At 37.1% G+C, this 18106-nt stretch overlaps 1 protein-coding gene across 24 annotated transcripts in view; it reads left to right on the top strand.

Annotated features, from left to right (window-relative positions):
* The window catches only part of ZMYM4 (zinc finger MYM-type containing 4), a 154049-nt gene that overhangs the window by 99778 nt on the left and 36165 nt on the right, over window positions 1-18106 (top strand). For all 24 annotated transcript variants that reach the window (XR_010147165.1, XM_001166982.6, XM_024357821.3 and 21 more), the window contains 4 exons: window positions 3093-3177; window positions 3432-3687; window positions 14285-14459; window positions 14572-14784. Coding sequence is in view for 23 of the 24 variants with exons in the window: in XM_001166982.6 (XP_001166982.2) it covers window positions 3093-3177; window positions 3432-3687; window positions 14285-14459; window positions 14572-14784 (729 nt within the window). In the remaining variant the exon portion in view is untranslated. The remainder of the gene's footprint in view (window positions 1-3092; window positions 3178-3431; window positions 3688-14284; window positions 14460-14571; window positions 14785-18106) is intronic.

Here is an 18106-nt window from a genome sequence, read left to right as displayed (position 1 = left end):
GAGGTGGAGGTTGCAGTGAGCCAAGATCGCACCATCGTGCCCCAGCTTGTGGGATAAGAGTGAAACTCCATCTCAAAAAAAAAAAAAAAAAAAATTGAGATTTAGATTTGATGCAATTCTGATGAAAATATCAATGGTTAGGTTATGAAGTTTTGTAGAAGAATAATAGGCGTGCACATACACACACTTATTACACGTATATTCTAAAAAATGGATGGAGAGGTTGAATGTGGCAAATGCTGTTAAATGGTTGAACATCATACAATTAATTTCTTTTTTTTTTTTTTTTTTTTTTAAAGACGGAGTTTCACTCTTGTTGCCCAGGCTGGAGTGCAATGGTGCAATATTGGCTCGCTGCAACCTCTGCCCTCCCACCGCCCTGGGTTCAAGTGATTCTCCTGCCTCAGCCTCCTGAGTAGCTGGGATTACAGGCGTGCACCACCACGCCCCACTAATTTCTGTAATTTTAGTAGAGACAGGGTTTCACCATGTTGGCCAGGCTGGTCTCAGACTCCTAACCTCAGGTGATCCGCCCACCTCGGCCTCCCAAGGTGATTGGATTACAGGTGTGAGCCACCACGTCTGGCCATAAGTATCCTACAGTTAATTTCGTTAGGATAGCATGATATCATAAGATTAGTCAGACTGAAAATGATATAGAAGAGATAGCCCAAAAACAGACATTATTTTTTAAGAATTAGATATATTTATCAATGGCAAATGAAAGGAATTCACTATTTAGAGAAAGAAAAAGAGGTGGGCATGGTGGCTTATGCCTGTAATCCCAGCACTTTGGGAGGTTGAGGCAGGTAGATACTTGAGGTCAGGAGTTCAAGACCAGCCTGGCCAACATGTTGAAACCCCGTCTCTACTAAAAATACAAAAATTAGCCGGGTGTGGTGGCAGGCACCTGTAATCTCAGCTACTGGGGAGGCTGAGGCAGGAGAATCACTTGAACGCAGGAGGCAGAGGTTGCAGTGAGCCGAGGTTGAGCTAGCCTGGGTGACAGAGTGAAACTCTGTCTCAAAAAAGAAAAATGTTCATTATACATCAAAATGAGTAAATTCCAAATGGACTAAGGCAGGGGTTGGCAAATTATCAGTGGTGGGCCAAATCCAGCCCCCCCCGCCCCGCCCATTTTTTTTGTTTTTCCACCCACTGCTTTCATAAATAAAGTTTTATTTGAACATTGCCACATTCATTCATTTACATATTATGTGGGTGCTTTTGCTCCACCAGAGCAGAGTTGAGTAGTTGGGACAGAGACCATATGGCCTGCAAAGTCAAAAATATTTGCTATCTGGTCCCTTACAGATAAAGTTTGCTGATCCCTGGAGTAAATGAATGTATTATTATAAAAATGAAACTATTTTCTTATTCTTTTAATGTGGAAATAAAACTTTGTAAGAGATAGAAGAAATCACAAAGGTAAAGACTGTCAGATTTTTTTGGCACAAAAATGGAAACAAATATATAAAATTTTAACTTAACGTACATATTGAGGAAATGTTGATAACAAATGCTACTGAGAGTTAATACTGTTCCATTATAATGCACTTTTTGTAAATGAACATTAAAAATAGCTGCAAATTGAAACAAAGTGGGAAAATACTTTTAAATGGTGTTTTTTTCATAAATTACTGGAGTAAATATAATTAAGAACATTTTTTGGGGAGGAAAACAACATGTCATTATGTATCAAGAACCTTTACTATGTACCTTTTTACCTAGTAGTTCCACTTCAGGAATTCTTTTCTTAGGAGATAATCCTAAATATGGGAGTATGAATATTCACAGAGATATTCATCGTGGCATTACTGATTGTGCTGAATATGCGGAAACATTAAATGAACCAACATTGTGTTGTGGTTATAAAATCTTGGTGCCATGTGGGGCCATTGGAGCCAGAGGCAGAAGGAAAAAATCAGTAATACTGATTTGGCATTTATTTAAAAATTTGATATTTTGCTCTTCATGGACCTTGCATAAATTTGATTTTTAAAAATACTGTGTTAAAATATTATCTTCATTACTGAGGTTTTTGGTGCCCCCTTAATTTTGTACCTGAGGCATGTGCCTCACTCACCTCATCCCAGTCACATCTCTGTGTAATGTGTTATGTTTCTTAAATAATACATATTTGTATTTTCAAACTTGAGTAATGTGCCGACACCTCCCCATCACAAAAAAGGAGATATATCTGAGATACTCCAGAATTCCAAGAATAAGTGATCTTGCAGAGTTTTTGCATGTTTCAATATGATAAACAATATATTAAAATAAAAGTTAAATCTATTATGTAATGATTTTAGAATGCAATTGTATAATTGTAAAAAGCAAACAGCACTGAAAGGTTGTAGTAGAACTCAGTTATATGGTGGTTACTCATGACTTAAAATACGTGTACATGCACATAAAAATCATTGAAATAAAAACAAAATTTAAACAGCGTTCTTTTAGAATTTTCAGACTATGTAGACCTCAGGGATTCTTGGATTTCAGTTTTAGAAACACTGGTATATTTAGCCATTAGAAGTAATTTTGGAGTAATATATACTAATATACAAACGTTCAAATGATTCAAATGAGCAAAAAATCAGTTTATAAGAATGGTATATTTAATATAATTACAACTTATTAAGAAATAAAACCTCTGCATTGAGGAGGGGAAAAGACTGGAAAGAAATATACCCAAAGAATAACAGTGATTGTTTTGGGGTGATTAAAATATGATTTTTTTCTTATTTTTATTTATCTAAATTTTCTATAGTGATTGTGTATTACTTTTATAATAAACAGTAACTTATAATACTTTAATAAAAATAAAATTAAAGATTTTTCAAAAATAATAAATACTTAGTGTCACAGACTAAGTAGATACTTTCATTTTTTTCTCTTACACTCCTAGCATATACGTATTTTACCTATATTTAATTATAGTTTGCTTGCTGTTTTGTACTTTATTATTTCTTATTAATGTTTTAAACATTTTCCACCTCTATATAGTGGTAGTAAAATGTCTTGAATGTCTGGATGTCTTTAGGTATTTATTCTTTTCTCTATGTATTTATTTATTTTTTTCTTCTTTAAAGGAGTATAGTCATGGCCAACAGCAAAAAACTCAAGAGGGGGAACTGAAAATTAGTGCTGTGTTTTCAGTCAGTGGCAGCCCTCTTGGTAAGAAACAGACCTGAATAAATGGATTGTGTATGTTCTGACCAATATGAATGAGAAGAAATTCTGCTTGTATTAATAAACCAGGCAGCTCTCTCTACCCACTTAGGATGCCTTTAAATTGTATATTGCATAATTACTGTTGGGTTTCAAGACTAGTTCTAGAAGAGAAAGAAAGAATGTCTACTTAAAATTCATGGTAAAAAGTAAAACATTTTTTTCTTTCAATTTTTTTTTTTTTTTTTTTTTTTTTTAAGCTCCACAGTTGACTACTGGCTTTCAGCCCTCACTGGCGTCATCTGGCATGAATAAAATGCTTCCTTCAGTTCCAGCCACAGCTGTTCGAGTTTCCTGTTCTGGTTGTAAAAAAATCCTCCAGAAGGGGCAAACTGCTTATCAGAGGAAAGGGTCTACTCAGCTATTCTGCTCCACACTGTGCCTCACTGGATATACAGTTCCACCTGCCCGCCCACCGCCTCCTCTCACCAAGAAAACTTGTTCAAGTTGCTCAAAGTATAGCAGAATTCTAAATTATCTTTTTTGTTTCTTTCCTTTCTCTTAACATACTTTGTTCTTAGCTCATGTATTACATTTGATATTCTACATTTATTCCTTTTTTTTTTTTTTGAGAAATACCACATTATTTTCTGTCTGCTTTCAGTTGTTGCTTTTCAGTCTTCCAGGTGCTAGGTGCTCAGCTTGTTTTTTAGCTTTCAATAATGTTACTTTTATGTATTGTTTTTGAAACCAGCTCTCCCATCCTTGTTAGTTGAAGTGCCTGATATAACAAAAAGTGTACATTTAGGGATATTGTATTACAGCAGTATTTTATAACTATAGGCAATAGATATTTAAATCCAACAAATATTTTAAGTTATATTTCCTGTTATGTAATTTGAATTTCTTTAATACTTTTCTTCTTAACCTTAAATGGCTTCCTGTGTGTGTGTGTGTGTGTATACACATTTATTTATTTATTTATTTTGAGACGGAGTCTTGCTCTGTTGCCCAGGCTGGAGTGCATTGGTGTGATCTCGGCTCACTGCAAGCTCCGCCTCCCGGGTTCGTGCCATTCTCCTGCCTCAGCCTCCTGAGTAGCTGGGACTACAGGTGCCCGCCACCATGCCCAGCTAATTTTTTCTATTTTTTAGTAGAGACGGGCTTTCTCTGTGTTAGCCAGCATGGTCTCGATCTCCTGACCTCGTGATCTGCCTGCCTCAGCCTCCCAAAGTGCTGGGATTACGGGTGTGAGCTACCGCGCCTGGCCTATATTTTTATTTTCTCAATGTCTCTGAACTACCACATTGTGTCCATTGGAATGTTTAATAACAAAAAAGGGGTATGATCTTATGACTGTAATAAGGTCATCCTGATATATTTGAGGAATACACAATAACTTTGACTAATTTTATGATTGTTAGAAACAGTTTAAGTCAGAAAAAGAGGAATAATGCTCTTGTTCTGAAACACTCTATAATCAGGCTACTCAAACCATGATTCATTTATTACTTTAGGCGATAATGTTTATAGTTCCTCACACAGATGCTGCACTTTGTCTGCCCGGAGAGGAGAAAAAGATACTCCTCCTCCTAGTTCAGTTAGATGAGAGATGTTTAAAAGAAATTTAAATATGGTTAGAAGTTTTTCTGGAAGTTACTGATATGCACATCGTTTATGCTTCATTTTTTTTGAAATGACCGACAGGGTAAATTTTGGTTATATTTGAGGCAGCTTAAATATATACTGTAACTTATATATACAAATGTAGATTAGACTTCAGTTTTCTTTGGAATTTCTATTTTTATTGTAAAATTGCCGCTATTTAAAAGAAGAATAGAAACTTCTGCAACTTTTTGTTTTGGGACTATCTTTTAAGCTAATTACACATTCTTTTGAATAGCTTCTGTGCTATCAAATTTTTATCTCCTGAGTGCTTATTTACTGTTCACATGTGGCTAAAAGCCATTTAGAACCATGTATATTGATTAAAGTGCAGATTAAGATATTTTATATCAATTTTTGTTCAAAAATGAAATTTGATTATATAAGATTGGTGCTTTTGTGACTTTCAATGCCTTTTGTGAAGGAATTTATAAAAGGGAATTTAAAAAATATATCTTTGAGTTATGTTGTCATTGTTAGAATAATAATTATACCAGGGCTATTTTGAGTGATAGATTTTGGCTTATTTCTTTAAAAATTTATTTCATTAGAACATAAACCATGAGGAAGTAGTTGGGAAAGGTGTCAGGGAATGTTGGTTAAAGGATACAAAATTTTTTAGTTAGAAAGAATTGAAGATCTATTGTACAATATGGTGACTGTAGTTAATGATACATTGTATTCTTGAAAAATGGTGAGAATAGATATAAAATGTTCTCACCACAAAAATGGTAACCAAGGAAAGCATATATTAATTAGCTAGATTTAGGCATCGCACAGTGTGTATGTGTATACACACACAGACACACATACACACACAGGTTGAGTGTCTCTTACCTTAAATGCTTGGGACCAGAGGTGTTTCAGATTTTGGATTTTTAAAAAGGTTTTGGGATATTTGCATTATATCTACTAACTGATTGAGCATTTCTAATCTGAAAATCTGAAATTTAATGCTCCAATGAGCATTTCCTTTAAACATCATGTTGGCGCTCAAAAAGTTTCAGATACTGGGAGCATTTTGGATTTCTGGATTAGGGATACTCAGCCTGTTCTTTAAAATATGATGTTGTGGCTGGGCGTGGTGGCTTGCGCCTGTAATCCCAGCACTTTGGGAGGCTAAGGCAGGTGGATCACTAGAGGCCAGGAGTTCAAGACCAGCCTGGCCAACATGGTGAAACCTCCATCTCTGGTAAAAATACAAAAATTAGCTGGGCTTGGTGGCACATGCCCATAATCCCAGCTACTCAGATGGCTGAGGCACAAGAATCACTTGACCCTGGGAGGTAGAGGTTGCAGTGAGCCAAGATTGCACCAATGCACTCCAGCCTGGATGACAGAGTGAGACTCTATCTCAAAAAAAAAAGAAAGAAAATTATGTTGTACACATAGTAAATACATATAATTTATGTCAGTATAAATAAATATATATATGCATATATATATATATATATATATATATACACACACACACACACACACCCCCCCCACAAGGGTAGGAACTTTGTGTATCTACTTCAATATACCCAGCACAGTAAATGCTTAATAAATATTTGTTGAATGGGAGAATTAATGATCTTAACTTTTTTTTTTCTTTTTTTTTTTTGAGACTGAGTCTCGCCGCTCTGTCGCCCAGGCTGGAGTGCAGTGGCGCAGTCTTGGCTCACTGCAAGCTCTGCCTCCCAGGTTAACGCCATTCTCCTGCCTCAGCCTCCTGAGTAGCTGGGACTACAGGCATCCGCCACCATGCACAGCTAATTTTTTTTTTTTTTTTTTGTATTTTCAGTAGAGATGGGGTTTCACCATGTTGGTCAGGCTGGTCTCAAACTCCTGACCTCCTGATCCACCCGCCTCAGCCTCCCAAAGTGCTGGGATTACAGGCGTGAGCCACCGCGTCCGGCCCTGCACGGCTAATTTTTTTATATGTTTAGTAGAGGCAGAGTTTCACTGTGTTAGCCAGGTTGGTCTCGATCTCCTGACCTTGTGATCCACCTGCCTCAGTCTCCCAAAGTGCTAGGATTACAGGTGTGAGCCACCGCGCCCAGCCCAATGATCCTAACTTCTAAAAAAGCTATACTTACTACTTTATAGTTATAACTTATGTAGTAAAATTATTTAGTAAAAAGAGACTTTATACTGCTTGAATTGTAGAATGTACTTTTAAAAATGAGTACTTAGGTATATATCCTGTCTCTAATTTCTGTATTCCAGTATGTTCATCATGGGATTCTTTTTTTTTTTTTTTTTTTTGAGACAAGAGTTTTGCTCTTGTTGCCCAGGCTGGAGTGCAATGGCACGATCTTGGCTCACTGCAACCTCTACCTCCGGGGTTCAAGTGATTCTCTTGCCTCAGCCTCCCAAGTAGCTGGGATTACAGGCATGCACCACTATGCCCAGCTAATTTTTTTGTATTTTTAGTAGAGATGGGGTTTCTCCATGTTGGTCAGGCTGGTCTCAAACTCCCGACCTCAGATGACCCACCCGCCTTGGCCTCCCAAAGTGCTGGGATTACAGGCATGAGCCACCATGCCCGGCACTCATCATGGGATTGTAAGACTTAAATCAGTTTGAAGATTTTAATTTTTATAGTTTTTTTTCTGTTTATTTTGCCATGAAATCATTTCACATAATAAATTCATGTTTCTTTATTTAATTCTTACTCTAGGGATCAACAGTCTTTAAAATTTCAGTGATATTTATCCTTTTATAATCATAGCTATAGGCTGGGCATGGTGGCATGCACTTGTAGTCCCACCTACTCAGGAGGCTGAGGTGGGAGGATTGCTTGAGCTCAGGAGTCTGAGACTCAGCCTGGGCAACATAGTGAGACCTAGTCCCCCCCAGCTCCTAAAAAAAGTCAGCCACATCTCCGTCTCAAAAAAAAAAAAAAGTCAGTCATAGATTTTTTTTTTTTAAAGATTTATCAGTTATTTTCAAAATGGCTATGGAAAACACGTAAGTTTTAAAATATGCCCTCTTTCTCGTTTTAAAAAATTATTACTATTGTCCATACATGTTACTCTTTTCATCTAGATTTATCATGTTTCTTTGGCCTCCAGTCTCTGGTGTTTGCCTAAGCTTTATTAGAGACAGGTCATTTCTACCTATGTGTCATTTTATCTATGTCTTGATCTTATGTAATTCAATTGCTCTTTAAGATTATGTTCTGTTCTCATGTTTGGTTTATCCATTATCCAAATTTTCCATTTCTTCAACCTGTTATCACTTGACTCTTTATAGTTCTACCTTTTTATTCACTTAGTCTTTTACCCTTTTTTTATTCATTCACCCCTTTTTGTTCTTTCAGGTACTCCTTACTTATCTCCTTAGCATTTTCTTCTTCATTTTCTTTCTTACTTTTCTCCTACTTCTCATTTTACATAATACTTACTTTTTGCTTCAGTCTTCAACCATTGTCAACCTTGTTTTTCCTTATATTCCATTTTACTTTCTGAACTACTCTTTAATCTCCTGTTCAACACTACCTTTCCTTCCTTTTTATCCCCTCTTATTTACACGGTGATTACAACAGTTTGGTATAGTCTGATTTATCTGATTGTAAAATTGATGAGTTGGATGTACCAAAAATATAAGGAAGCTAAATTCAAAGAAGGTAAAAGATTTGCTTGTGTCACCTAGCTGGTTAATTTTGGCGTATGCATTGTTTCTCTACATAGTCTATGTAGTCAAACAGGTTTCATTTAGAAATCATTCCCTATAAGAAGGGTTTCAATTTGATTTGAACAGGCAGAGATGGAAAAAATTTCCTCTCTGATAACTACTGCTACTGTTGTATACCAGTAGAAATATAACAGCAGCACTTAGGTTAGAAGAAGCTCATTAGCTATTCAGAATAAATTTTATTTTTCTTAATTTTTGGTAATCATATCTCTTAGCCTGTTGAATTTAACTTAAACTCTGAAAAAATTTTGGTTGCCATTTAATTTTTAGGTTTCCGTAATGATAGGGACCTAATAATTTGTTTTAAAAAATCTGTCTTGGCCGGGAGCAGTGGCTCATGCCTGTAATCCCAGCACTTTAGGAAGCCAAGATTGGAGGATTGCATGAGCCCAGGATTTCGAGACCAGCCTGGGCAACACAGTGAAACCTCATCTCTACAAAAAGTTAAAAAATTAACCAACTGTGGTGCCAAATGCCTGTAATCCCAGCTGCTTGGGAGGATGAGGTGAGAGGATTTCTTGAGTCCAGGAGTTTGAGGCCGCAGTGAGCTATGATCACACTCCTGCTCTTCAGCCTAGGTGACACAGCAGGACACTATCTTTGAAAAAAAAAAAAATCTCATATTTTGCAGAAAAGAGGTAATTTGGAGGATAATTTTGTTAATACTGTTAGATCAGATTCTTGTTATAATGATATTCAAAGAAGTAACACCCAGATTGTCTGTACCATTTCTGAATTTTCACTAACTTGAATGAGATTGTTTCTTCTCATTCTGTCATAAGATATAATCCACTACCACAATAAGATGTAATCTAATTGGACTCTAAGCATAGTGAGAGCAGTGAAAAAATACCTAATCTTATACTTCCATTTCCTTGATCCATGCTGCTCCCAATTCTTATCTCCTTAACTTTCTGGAAAACTCCTATTTAAGGTCCAGCTAAAATATCACCCTTTGGGTTGCCTTTCATGTTACATGTAGTCTGAAATAGTTTCTTCATTTATATTTTTATGGCACGTTATTCGTGTCTTCTCCAAAAATTATTTATACTTTTTTTTTTTTTTTTTTTGAGACCGAGTCTCACTTTGTTGCCAGGCTGGAATGCAGTGGCGTGATCTTGGCTCACTGCAACCTCTGCCTCCCAGGTTGAAGTGATTCTCCTGCCTCAGCCTCTCGAGTAGCTGGGACTACAGGCACACGCCACCATGCCCAGCTAGTTTTTTTGTATTTTTAGTAGAGATGGGGTTTCACCGTATTGGCCAGGATGGTCTTGATCTCTTGACCTCAGGTGATCTGCCCACCTCGGCCTCCCAAAGTGCTGGGATTACAGGCGTGAGCCATCACACCCGGCCTATAGTATTTTAAGAATGCTTCTGTTACAGTATTTTATAAAATATTTGTCTATTTGTCACAATAACTCTGAGCTCCTTAAGTACATACCTCTCTTTTTTGAGATGGAGTCTTGCCCTGTTGCCCAGGCTGAAGTACAGTGGTGCGATCTGGGCTCACTGCAACTTCCGCCTCCTAGGTTCAAGCGATTCTCTTGCCTCAGCCTCCCGAGTAGCTGGGACTACAGGTGCATGCCACCATGCCCGGCTAATTTTTGTATTTATAGTAGAGACGGGGTTTTGCCATGTTGGCCAGGCTGGTCTCAAACTCCTGACCTCAAGTGATCTGCCCGCCTCAGCCTCCCAAAGTGCTGGGATTAGAGGTGTGAGCCACTGCGCCTGGCCCATATGTGGACCATATTTTGACTCAGGGTTTCGTTAATGTCTGGCTCAATGTAACTTCTCACTAAATATCCTTCTCACTAAATATCCCTCTATGAAATACATTAAAACCTAATTTTGAAAATAACAGGAAGTGCAAAAAGCAAAGCAGTCTAGAGCTGCTAAGTATGGAAGATGGCAAGGTATGGAGTTATGTATTATAGTAAAATATTAGGTGCTCCTAATGATGATTTCCCATTATATCTACTATTTTACTGAAGCAGAGAGATTTGTATAGCCATACTTCAGAGATATTCAGGATTTGGTTCCAGACCACCTCAATAAAGCAAATAGCTCAATAAAGCAATTATCTCAATAAAGTGAGTGATATTAATTTTTTGGCTTCCCAGTTCATATTGAAGTTGTGTTTATACTGTAGTCTGTGTGCAATAGCATTAAATCTTTAAAAACCAATGTACATTTTTAAATTAAAAATACTGCATTGCTAACAAATGCTAACAATCATGTGAGCCTTCAGTGAGTCATAATCTTATTACTAATAGACAGTCTTGTTTCAATGTTGATGGCTGCTGATTCAGGGTGATGATTGCTGAAGGTTTTGGTGGCTGTGGCAATTTCTTAAGATAACAATGAAGTTTGTCACATCAGTTGACTCTTACTTTCACAAAATATTTCTTTGTGGCATGCAATAATATTTGATAGCATTTTACCCAGAGAAGAACTTTCCAAATTGGAATCAGTACTCTCAGACTCCACCATTGCTTTATCAACTAAGTTTATGTAATACTTTAAATCCTTTGGTGTCATTTCACCAAAGTTCACAGCATCTGCACCAGGAGTAAATTCCATGACAAGAAATTAGTTTCCTTGCTCATCCATTGGAAGCAACTCCTTATCTGTTCAAGTTTTATCATGAGATTGCAGCAATTCAGTCGCATCTTCAGGCTCCACTTCTAGTTCTCTTACTATTTCTCCCACATTTGTAGTTATTTCCTCCACAGAAGTCTCAAACTCCACAGAGTCATCTGTGAGGATTGAAGTTACCTACTTCCAAGCTCCTATTGATGATATTTGGATTTCCTCTCATTAATCATGAATGTTCTGGAATGGTGAATCCTTTCCAGAAGCTTTTTAATTTCCTTTGGCCGGATCCGTTATAGGAATCACTATCTATGGCAGCTGTAGCCTTAGGAAATGTATTTCTTAAATAATGAGTTGCAAAAGTTGAAATTACTCCTTGATCCACAGGCTGCAGAATAGATATTGGGTAAGCAGGTATGAAAGTAACATTAACCTCTTGTACATCTCCATCAGAACTCTTCAGTGACTAGATGTCAATGAGCAGTAATATTTTGAAAGGAATCTTTTAAGTGTCCTGGGATTTTTGAAAGTTAAAAGTAGAAGCTGGTGGCTTCTACTTGAAGTCACCAGCTATGTTAGCCCCTAACAAGACAGTCAGCCTGTCCTTTGAAGCTTTGAAGCCAGGCATTGACTTCTCTCTGGCTGTGAAAGTCCTAGATGGCATCGTTTTTCAATAGAAGACTGTTTCTTCTACATTGAGAATCTTATTTAGTGTAGCCACCATCATAAATTGTCTTAGCTAGATGTTCGTGATAACTTGCTACTGCTTCTCCATCAGCACTTGCTGCTTCACCTTGTACTTTGATGTTCCAGAGATAGCTTCTTTCGTTAAACCGTATGAGCTAACCTCTGCTAGCTCTAAACTTCTGCAGCTTCTTTACCTGAGTCTTCCTAGAATTCAAGAGAATTAGGGCCTTGCTCTGGATTAGGCTTTGGCTTAAGGGAATGCTGTGGCTGGTTTGATCTTCTATCTAGACCACTGTAACTTCTCTCCACATCAGCAGTAAGACTTGCGCTTTCTTTTCTGTTGTTGTTGTTTTGAGACGGAGTGTCTCTCTATCACCCAGGCTTGAGTGCAGTGGCGTAATCTCAGGTCACTGCAGCCTCTGCCTCCCGGGTTCAAGCAATTCTCCTGCCTCAGCCTCCCAAGTAGCTCGGACTACAGTCACGCGCCACCACGCCCAGCTAATTTTTGTATTTTTAATAGAGATGGGATTTCACCATGTTGGCCAGAATGGTCTGGATCTCTTGACCTTGTGACCCACCCACCTCGGCCTCCCAAAGTGCTGGGATTACAAGCATGAGCCACTGCTCCCTGCCTAAGTTTTGCATTTTTTAGTAGAGTCGTGGTTTCACCATGTTGACTAGACTCGTCTCCAACTCCTGACCCCAGTTGATCCGCCCGCCTCGGCCTTCCAAAGTGCTGGTATTACAGGCGTGAGCCGCCACGCTCGGCCAACTGTTGCACTTTCTTATCATTCATGTCTTCACTGGAGTAGCCCTCTTAGTCTTTCAAGAACTTTTCCTTTGCATTTACTATGTGGTTAAATGTTTGGCGCAAGAGGCCTAGCTTTCCACATGCCTTCCTCACTAAGAGTAATCATTTCTAGCTTTTGATTTATAGTGAGAAACGTGGGACTCTTACTTTTGTTGAGCACTTAGAGGCCATTGTGAGGTTATTCATTGGCCTGCTTTCGATATTATTATGCCTCAGGGAATAGGAAAGCCTGAGGAGTGGGAGAGATACAGAAGTGGCTGGTCAATGGAGCAGTCAGAACACACACAATTTTCAATTAAGTTTGCTATCTTACATTGACGTGGTTTGTGGTTACTCCCCAAAACAATTACAATAGTAACATCAGTGTTCACTAATCATAGAAAAACAGATATTATAATAGCAAAAACGTTTGAAATATTGGGAGAACTACCAAAATATAATACAGAGACATGACGTGGGCAAATGCTGTTAAGAAATGGCACTGATAGACTTGTGTGAGGCAGGGTTGCTACAAGCCTTCTATTTGTTAAAAAGTGCAGTATCTGTGAAGCACAATAAAACAAGGTATGCCTATAATCTTTTCTTTAAAAGTATCCTACTAGTGTAATCTCTTTAAGATACAAACATGAGTATAAAGCAGTTTATTAACTATTATATGGATGTATACTCATGGGAGAGAGACATTGATTAGAAAATTTCACCAGTTTGAAAAATTGGTTTTTATTATTTTATTTATTTATTTATTTATTTATTTTTTTTGAGACATAGTCTCGCTCTGTCGCCCATGCTGGAGTGCAGTGGCACAATCTTGGCTTACTGCAAGCTCCGCTTCCCGGGTTCATGCCATCCTCCTGCCTCAACCTCCTGAGTAGCTGGGACTACAGGCGCATACCGCCACGCCTGGCTAATTTTTTGTATTTTTAGAGAGACGGGGTTTCACCGTGTTAGCCAGGATGCTCTCGATCTCCTGACCTTGTGATCCACCGGCCTCAGCCTCCCAAAGCGTTGGGATTACAGGCATGAGCCACTGTGCCCGGCCGAAAAATTGGTTTTTAATATGGTTTCCACTTGAACTATCTGGTAAACTACTATAGAGTGAGTGGTTTGGTGGGATTAGGGTTGGAGTGGTAAGGAGCCTTAATCATTAGGGTTTTAATCTTCAATGCCTTTGTTACTAGTGCTTAGAAATTAAATTATTTAGATATGGTAATGTTATATTTTATATAACTGTGCTAGAATATGCACTGTGTAGTGTAAAATGTATGTTTACTTTTAAAAGATACTAATTTTTGACAATGTTAAATGTAATACAGTATTTTTTAAAGAATATTTTGAAAATACAGATAATTCTAGAAAAGAAAAGAAAAATCTCGTATAATCCCTCCTGTAGAGATAATGAATGCTAATCATTTGATGTTTTCCTTTTAGTCTTTGAAACATACTAATTCTCATAACAGTTCTATGAAGTAGGTGCTGTTAATTCCACTTAATAGAAAAGAATTTAAGGATCAAAGCAATTTTTAAGTGTCTCCCAGAAAATTAAAGTTTTTAAACTTAAATTCCAGTGTTATTTCCCTACAGTATAATTGCCTCTGTTTTATTTAGTTATTTTAGCTCACAGAAAGGAAAAAGAAATGAATTATACCATGGCTTATGTTATTTTTTTCTTATTTTTAGAGACATTTTAAATCCAAAGGATGTGATCAGTGCCCAGTTTGAAAACACCACCACTAGTAAAGATTTTTGCAGTCAGTCATGTTTGTCAACATATGAACTGAAAAAAAAACCTATTGTTACCATAAATACAAATAGTATTTCAACCAAATGCAGCATGTGTCAGAAGAATGCTGTTGTAAGTTACCATTTTCCTTTATTGGGTCAGGAGTCTAATATGTTTGTGCTTAAAGAACAGCTTTTGATGCTCTCTGCTCCTTGTTTTTGTGTTGCTGTTATTTAATTTCTAGATTCGACATGAAGTTAATTACCAGAATGTGGTCCATAAACTTTGCAGTGATGCCTGCTTCTCTAAGTTTCGTTCTGCTAACAACCTCACCATGAACTGTTGTGAGAACTGTGGGGGTTACTGTTACAGTGGGTCGGGACAATGCCACATGCTTCAGATAGAGGGACAGTCTAAGAAGTTTTGTAGTTCATCGTGTATCACGGCATACAAGCAGGTACATGACCATATTTAATCTTGATGTCTTTGTTCAGTTCAGGTAATCTGTATTTTTAGTCAGAATTATTTATGAAAATGTTGTTTTGCAATATTGGGTTTACTGGCCAAGTGCCATGGCTCACACCTGTAATCCCAGCACTTTGGGAGGCTGAGGCGGGCAGATCACCTGAGGTTGGGAATTCGAGACCAGCCTGACCAACATGGAGAAACCCCATCTCTACTAAAAATATAAAAATTAGCCAGGTGTGGTGGCACATCCCTGTAATCCCAGCTACTCGGGAGGCTGAGGCAGGAGAATTGCTTGAACTCGGGAGGTGGAGGTTGCAGTGAGCCAAGATCGTGCCATTGCACTGCAGCCTGGGCAACAAGAGTGAAACTCCGTCTCAAAAAAAAAAAAAAAAAATGTATATATACACACATACACACACACACACACACACGTATATATACGTATATATGTATATATGTATGTATATGTATATATGTAAATATGTATGTATGTATATATACATATAGAGAGAGTTTACTATTTGTTTAACTGGTATTCTTTATACATAAATAGTATTTGTTGAATAAATGTGCATTAAATATTCATACAGAGTTCTATAAGTAGCAGTTTTGTTCATGCATTTGTTTATACACGTTTATGCATTTGAAATACATGTTTTTAGAGTGTGGCTTTTTTTTTTTTTTGAGATGGAGCCTTGCACTGTCTCCCAGGCTGGAGTGTGATCCCGGCTCACTGCAACCTCCACCTCCCTGGTTCAAGCGATTCTCCTGCCTCAGCCTCCCAAGTAGCTAGGATTACAGGCGCCCACCACCAGGCCTGGCTAATTTTTTTGTATTTTTAGTAGAGATGGGATTTCACTATACTGGCCAGGCTGGTATCAAACTCCTGACCTCAAGTGATCCACCCGCCTCCGCCTCCCAATCCCTGTGCTGGGATTACAGGTGTGAGCCACCACGCCCGGCCAGTATGGCTTTTTTATTTCAAAAGTGATTTGTATTCTTTAACAATATTTTGAAAGTTAAAAAAAAACACGAAGAAATGCAGTGTATCTCTCACAGATAACAAATCCTGTCATTTTGGTGTATAGCCTTCTAATCTTTCCAGCATGTGAGATTTGCATATATACTTCTTATTTGACAAGGAAAGGTTCAAGTTGCATATGTAGTGTTGAAATCTGATTCACAGAATTAAAATTGCAAACCAGATAATCAAAATTATATCATTAATTGTTACAGTAAAGGATTTTTCTTATCTTTATGAAATAGGAAGAAATAGATGTGGATTATGTATTTGTGAATTGATGAGGTGTGCACGGGATGAACTGGATGAACTCTATAACAAATGTCTTTTATGTAGTTTTGTGTGTATTAGATTGTATTTTATTAGTGAATTTTGATCAAATATTAGTTTTAAAATTGATAAACCTAAAGGAATAGTAAATGCTATATATATATATATAGTTCTAATTTTTAATTTTTGTGGGTCCATAGTAGGTGTATATATTTATGGGGTAAGTACTTTTAATATTTTTAATTTTATAATGTCTTTTATGTAAGTGCATTTGCTAATCATTCTTTTCCTTAGAATAGTAAGTTTTTGTACAGTTTATCAAAATTGGTGAATTTAATAGTGTTGATTAGGAACTTTCTTGTTAATTGTTCTTAAAACTTTGTAGTAATTTTGGAATTTAAGCATGTTTCAATTTATTTCCTGTTAATGTGAAAACACACTATAATGGCTAAGTTTTACTATTCATTCCTTATTTTTGTTCTCAAAGGAAAAAAAAATCCCCACATCTTCATTGTTTTGTCATTTTCCAAAAGACTGTTCTTTTCCTGATACTGTATCAGGTACTAAAAGTTACCTGGATTCAGTCCATTGAAAGATGAGTGATAGTCCACAAGAGAGGGAGAAATAGGATGAAACATCTTAATTTTAAATTTATTCTTTACTTTTAATTTAGTCAAAACCTATTAAATTTTTCATGTATTATATCTGCTGTGGTAGAGAAAGAACTGGAATTTAGAAGTAAGGCAGATCTAGATTTAATTCTAGACCTTATGTTCAAATACAATTTTACCTTGGGGAAAGCGGTTAAGCTCCCTGAGTCCCAGTTTTTCTGTCTGTAAATAACTATGATACCACCTATGTCACTGGGATGTTTTTAGGATTATAGAAAGTAAGAATGAAAGAATGCCTAGTATGTAACTGAGGCATTGTAGATGGTCATTTCTGCTACCTTCCTTTCTTCCTTATATATAATTCATTCAACAAACATTAGATATAATTTCTGTTTTGAGGGGCTGCCTGTCTCCTGAGAAAGACAAGACGTATAAATGAGTAAATAGAGATGCTATGATGGAAGTATTATGGGTACAGTGGGCCACAGAGGTAGCATAGTGAGCTCTGCTTGATAGGGAAAGATGAGACTATCAGCAGAAGCTTCACAGAGGTAACTCTTGATCTGGGTCTTACAAATGAGGTTTGCTTTTACAGTCCTCATTAGGGAGGAGAGGGAAATGGGGTTAGAGATTTAGAAGACATTCCAAAATTCAGGCATATATTCACTTTACTGTGTATTTATTTTAATATCAAGTTTTACAAATTGATTCTTTAAGAAGGAAGATTGCTCTTAAAATCTCCTAATTGGTGCTGGACATACTTTATAAATTATCCTGAATGTGTGACATGTTAATAATACTTAGCATTATTTGCTGCTGAATCCCTAATTGGGTGAAGACTTAAGATAACGGACTCTGGTTGTTTGTATTTGGACACCTGTGATGATATCCCAGGTTTGCTCTTACTTTACGCTTATGGAGTATTTTTTTTATTATTATTGGTAGAATATTTGCCAATAAGTTGCCTAATAAGTTTACTAATTTCCTTAAATTCATATTTATAAGCACCTTTGGAGGGGGTTATTTCAATTTATAGGATGATATAGTATAAAAGCATGAACTTGCTGTTATTTAATGTTTTTAAAACTATGGTTATGACCTATTAATAGACCCTGAAATTAATTACTAGGTTATAACCAGCATTATTATTTTTTTCTTTTTCTTTTTCTTTTTTTTTTTTTTTTTGAGGTGGAATCTTCTCATTCTGTCGCCAGGCTGGAGTGCAGTGGCACGATCTCAGCTCGCTGCAAGCTCTGCCTCCTGGTTCACGCCATTCTCCTGCCTCAGCCTCCCGAATAGCTGGGACTACAGGCGCCTGCCACTATGCCTGGCTAATTTTTTTTGTATTTTTGTAGAGGCAGGGTTTCACCATGTTGACCTTGCTGGTCTTGAACTCCTGACCTCAGGTG

The sequence above is a fragment of the Pan troglodytes genome, chromosome 1, assembly GCF_028858775.2.
Source record: "Pan troglodytes isolate AG18354 chromosome 1, NHGRI_mPanTro3-v2.0_pri, whole genome shotgun sequence".
NCBI lineage: Eukaryota > Metazoa > Chordata > Mammalia > Primates > Hominidae > Pan > Pan troglodytes.
The sequence above is the reverse complement of the archived record's forward strand: the minus strand, read 5'-3'. Positions and strand labels throughout refer to the sequence as shown.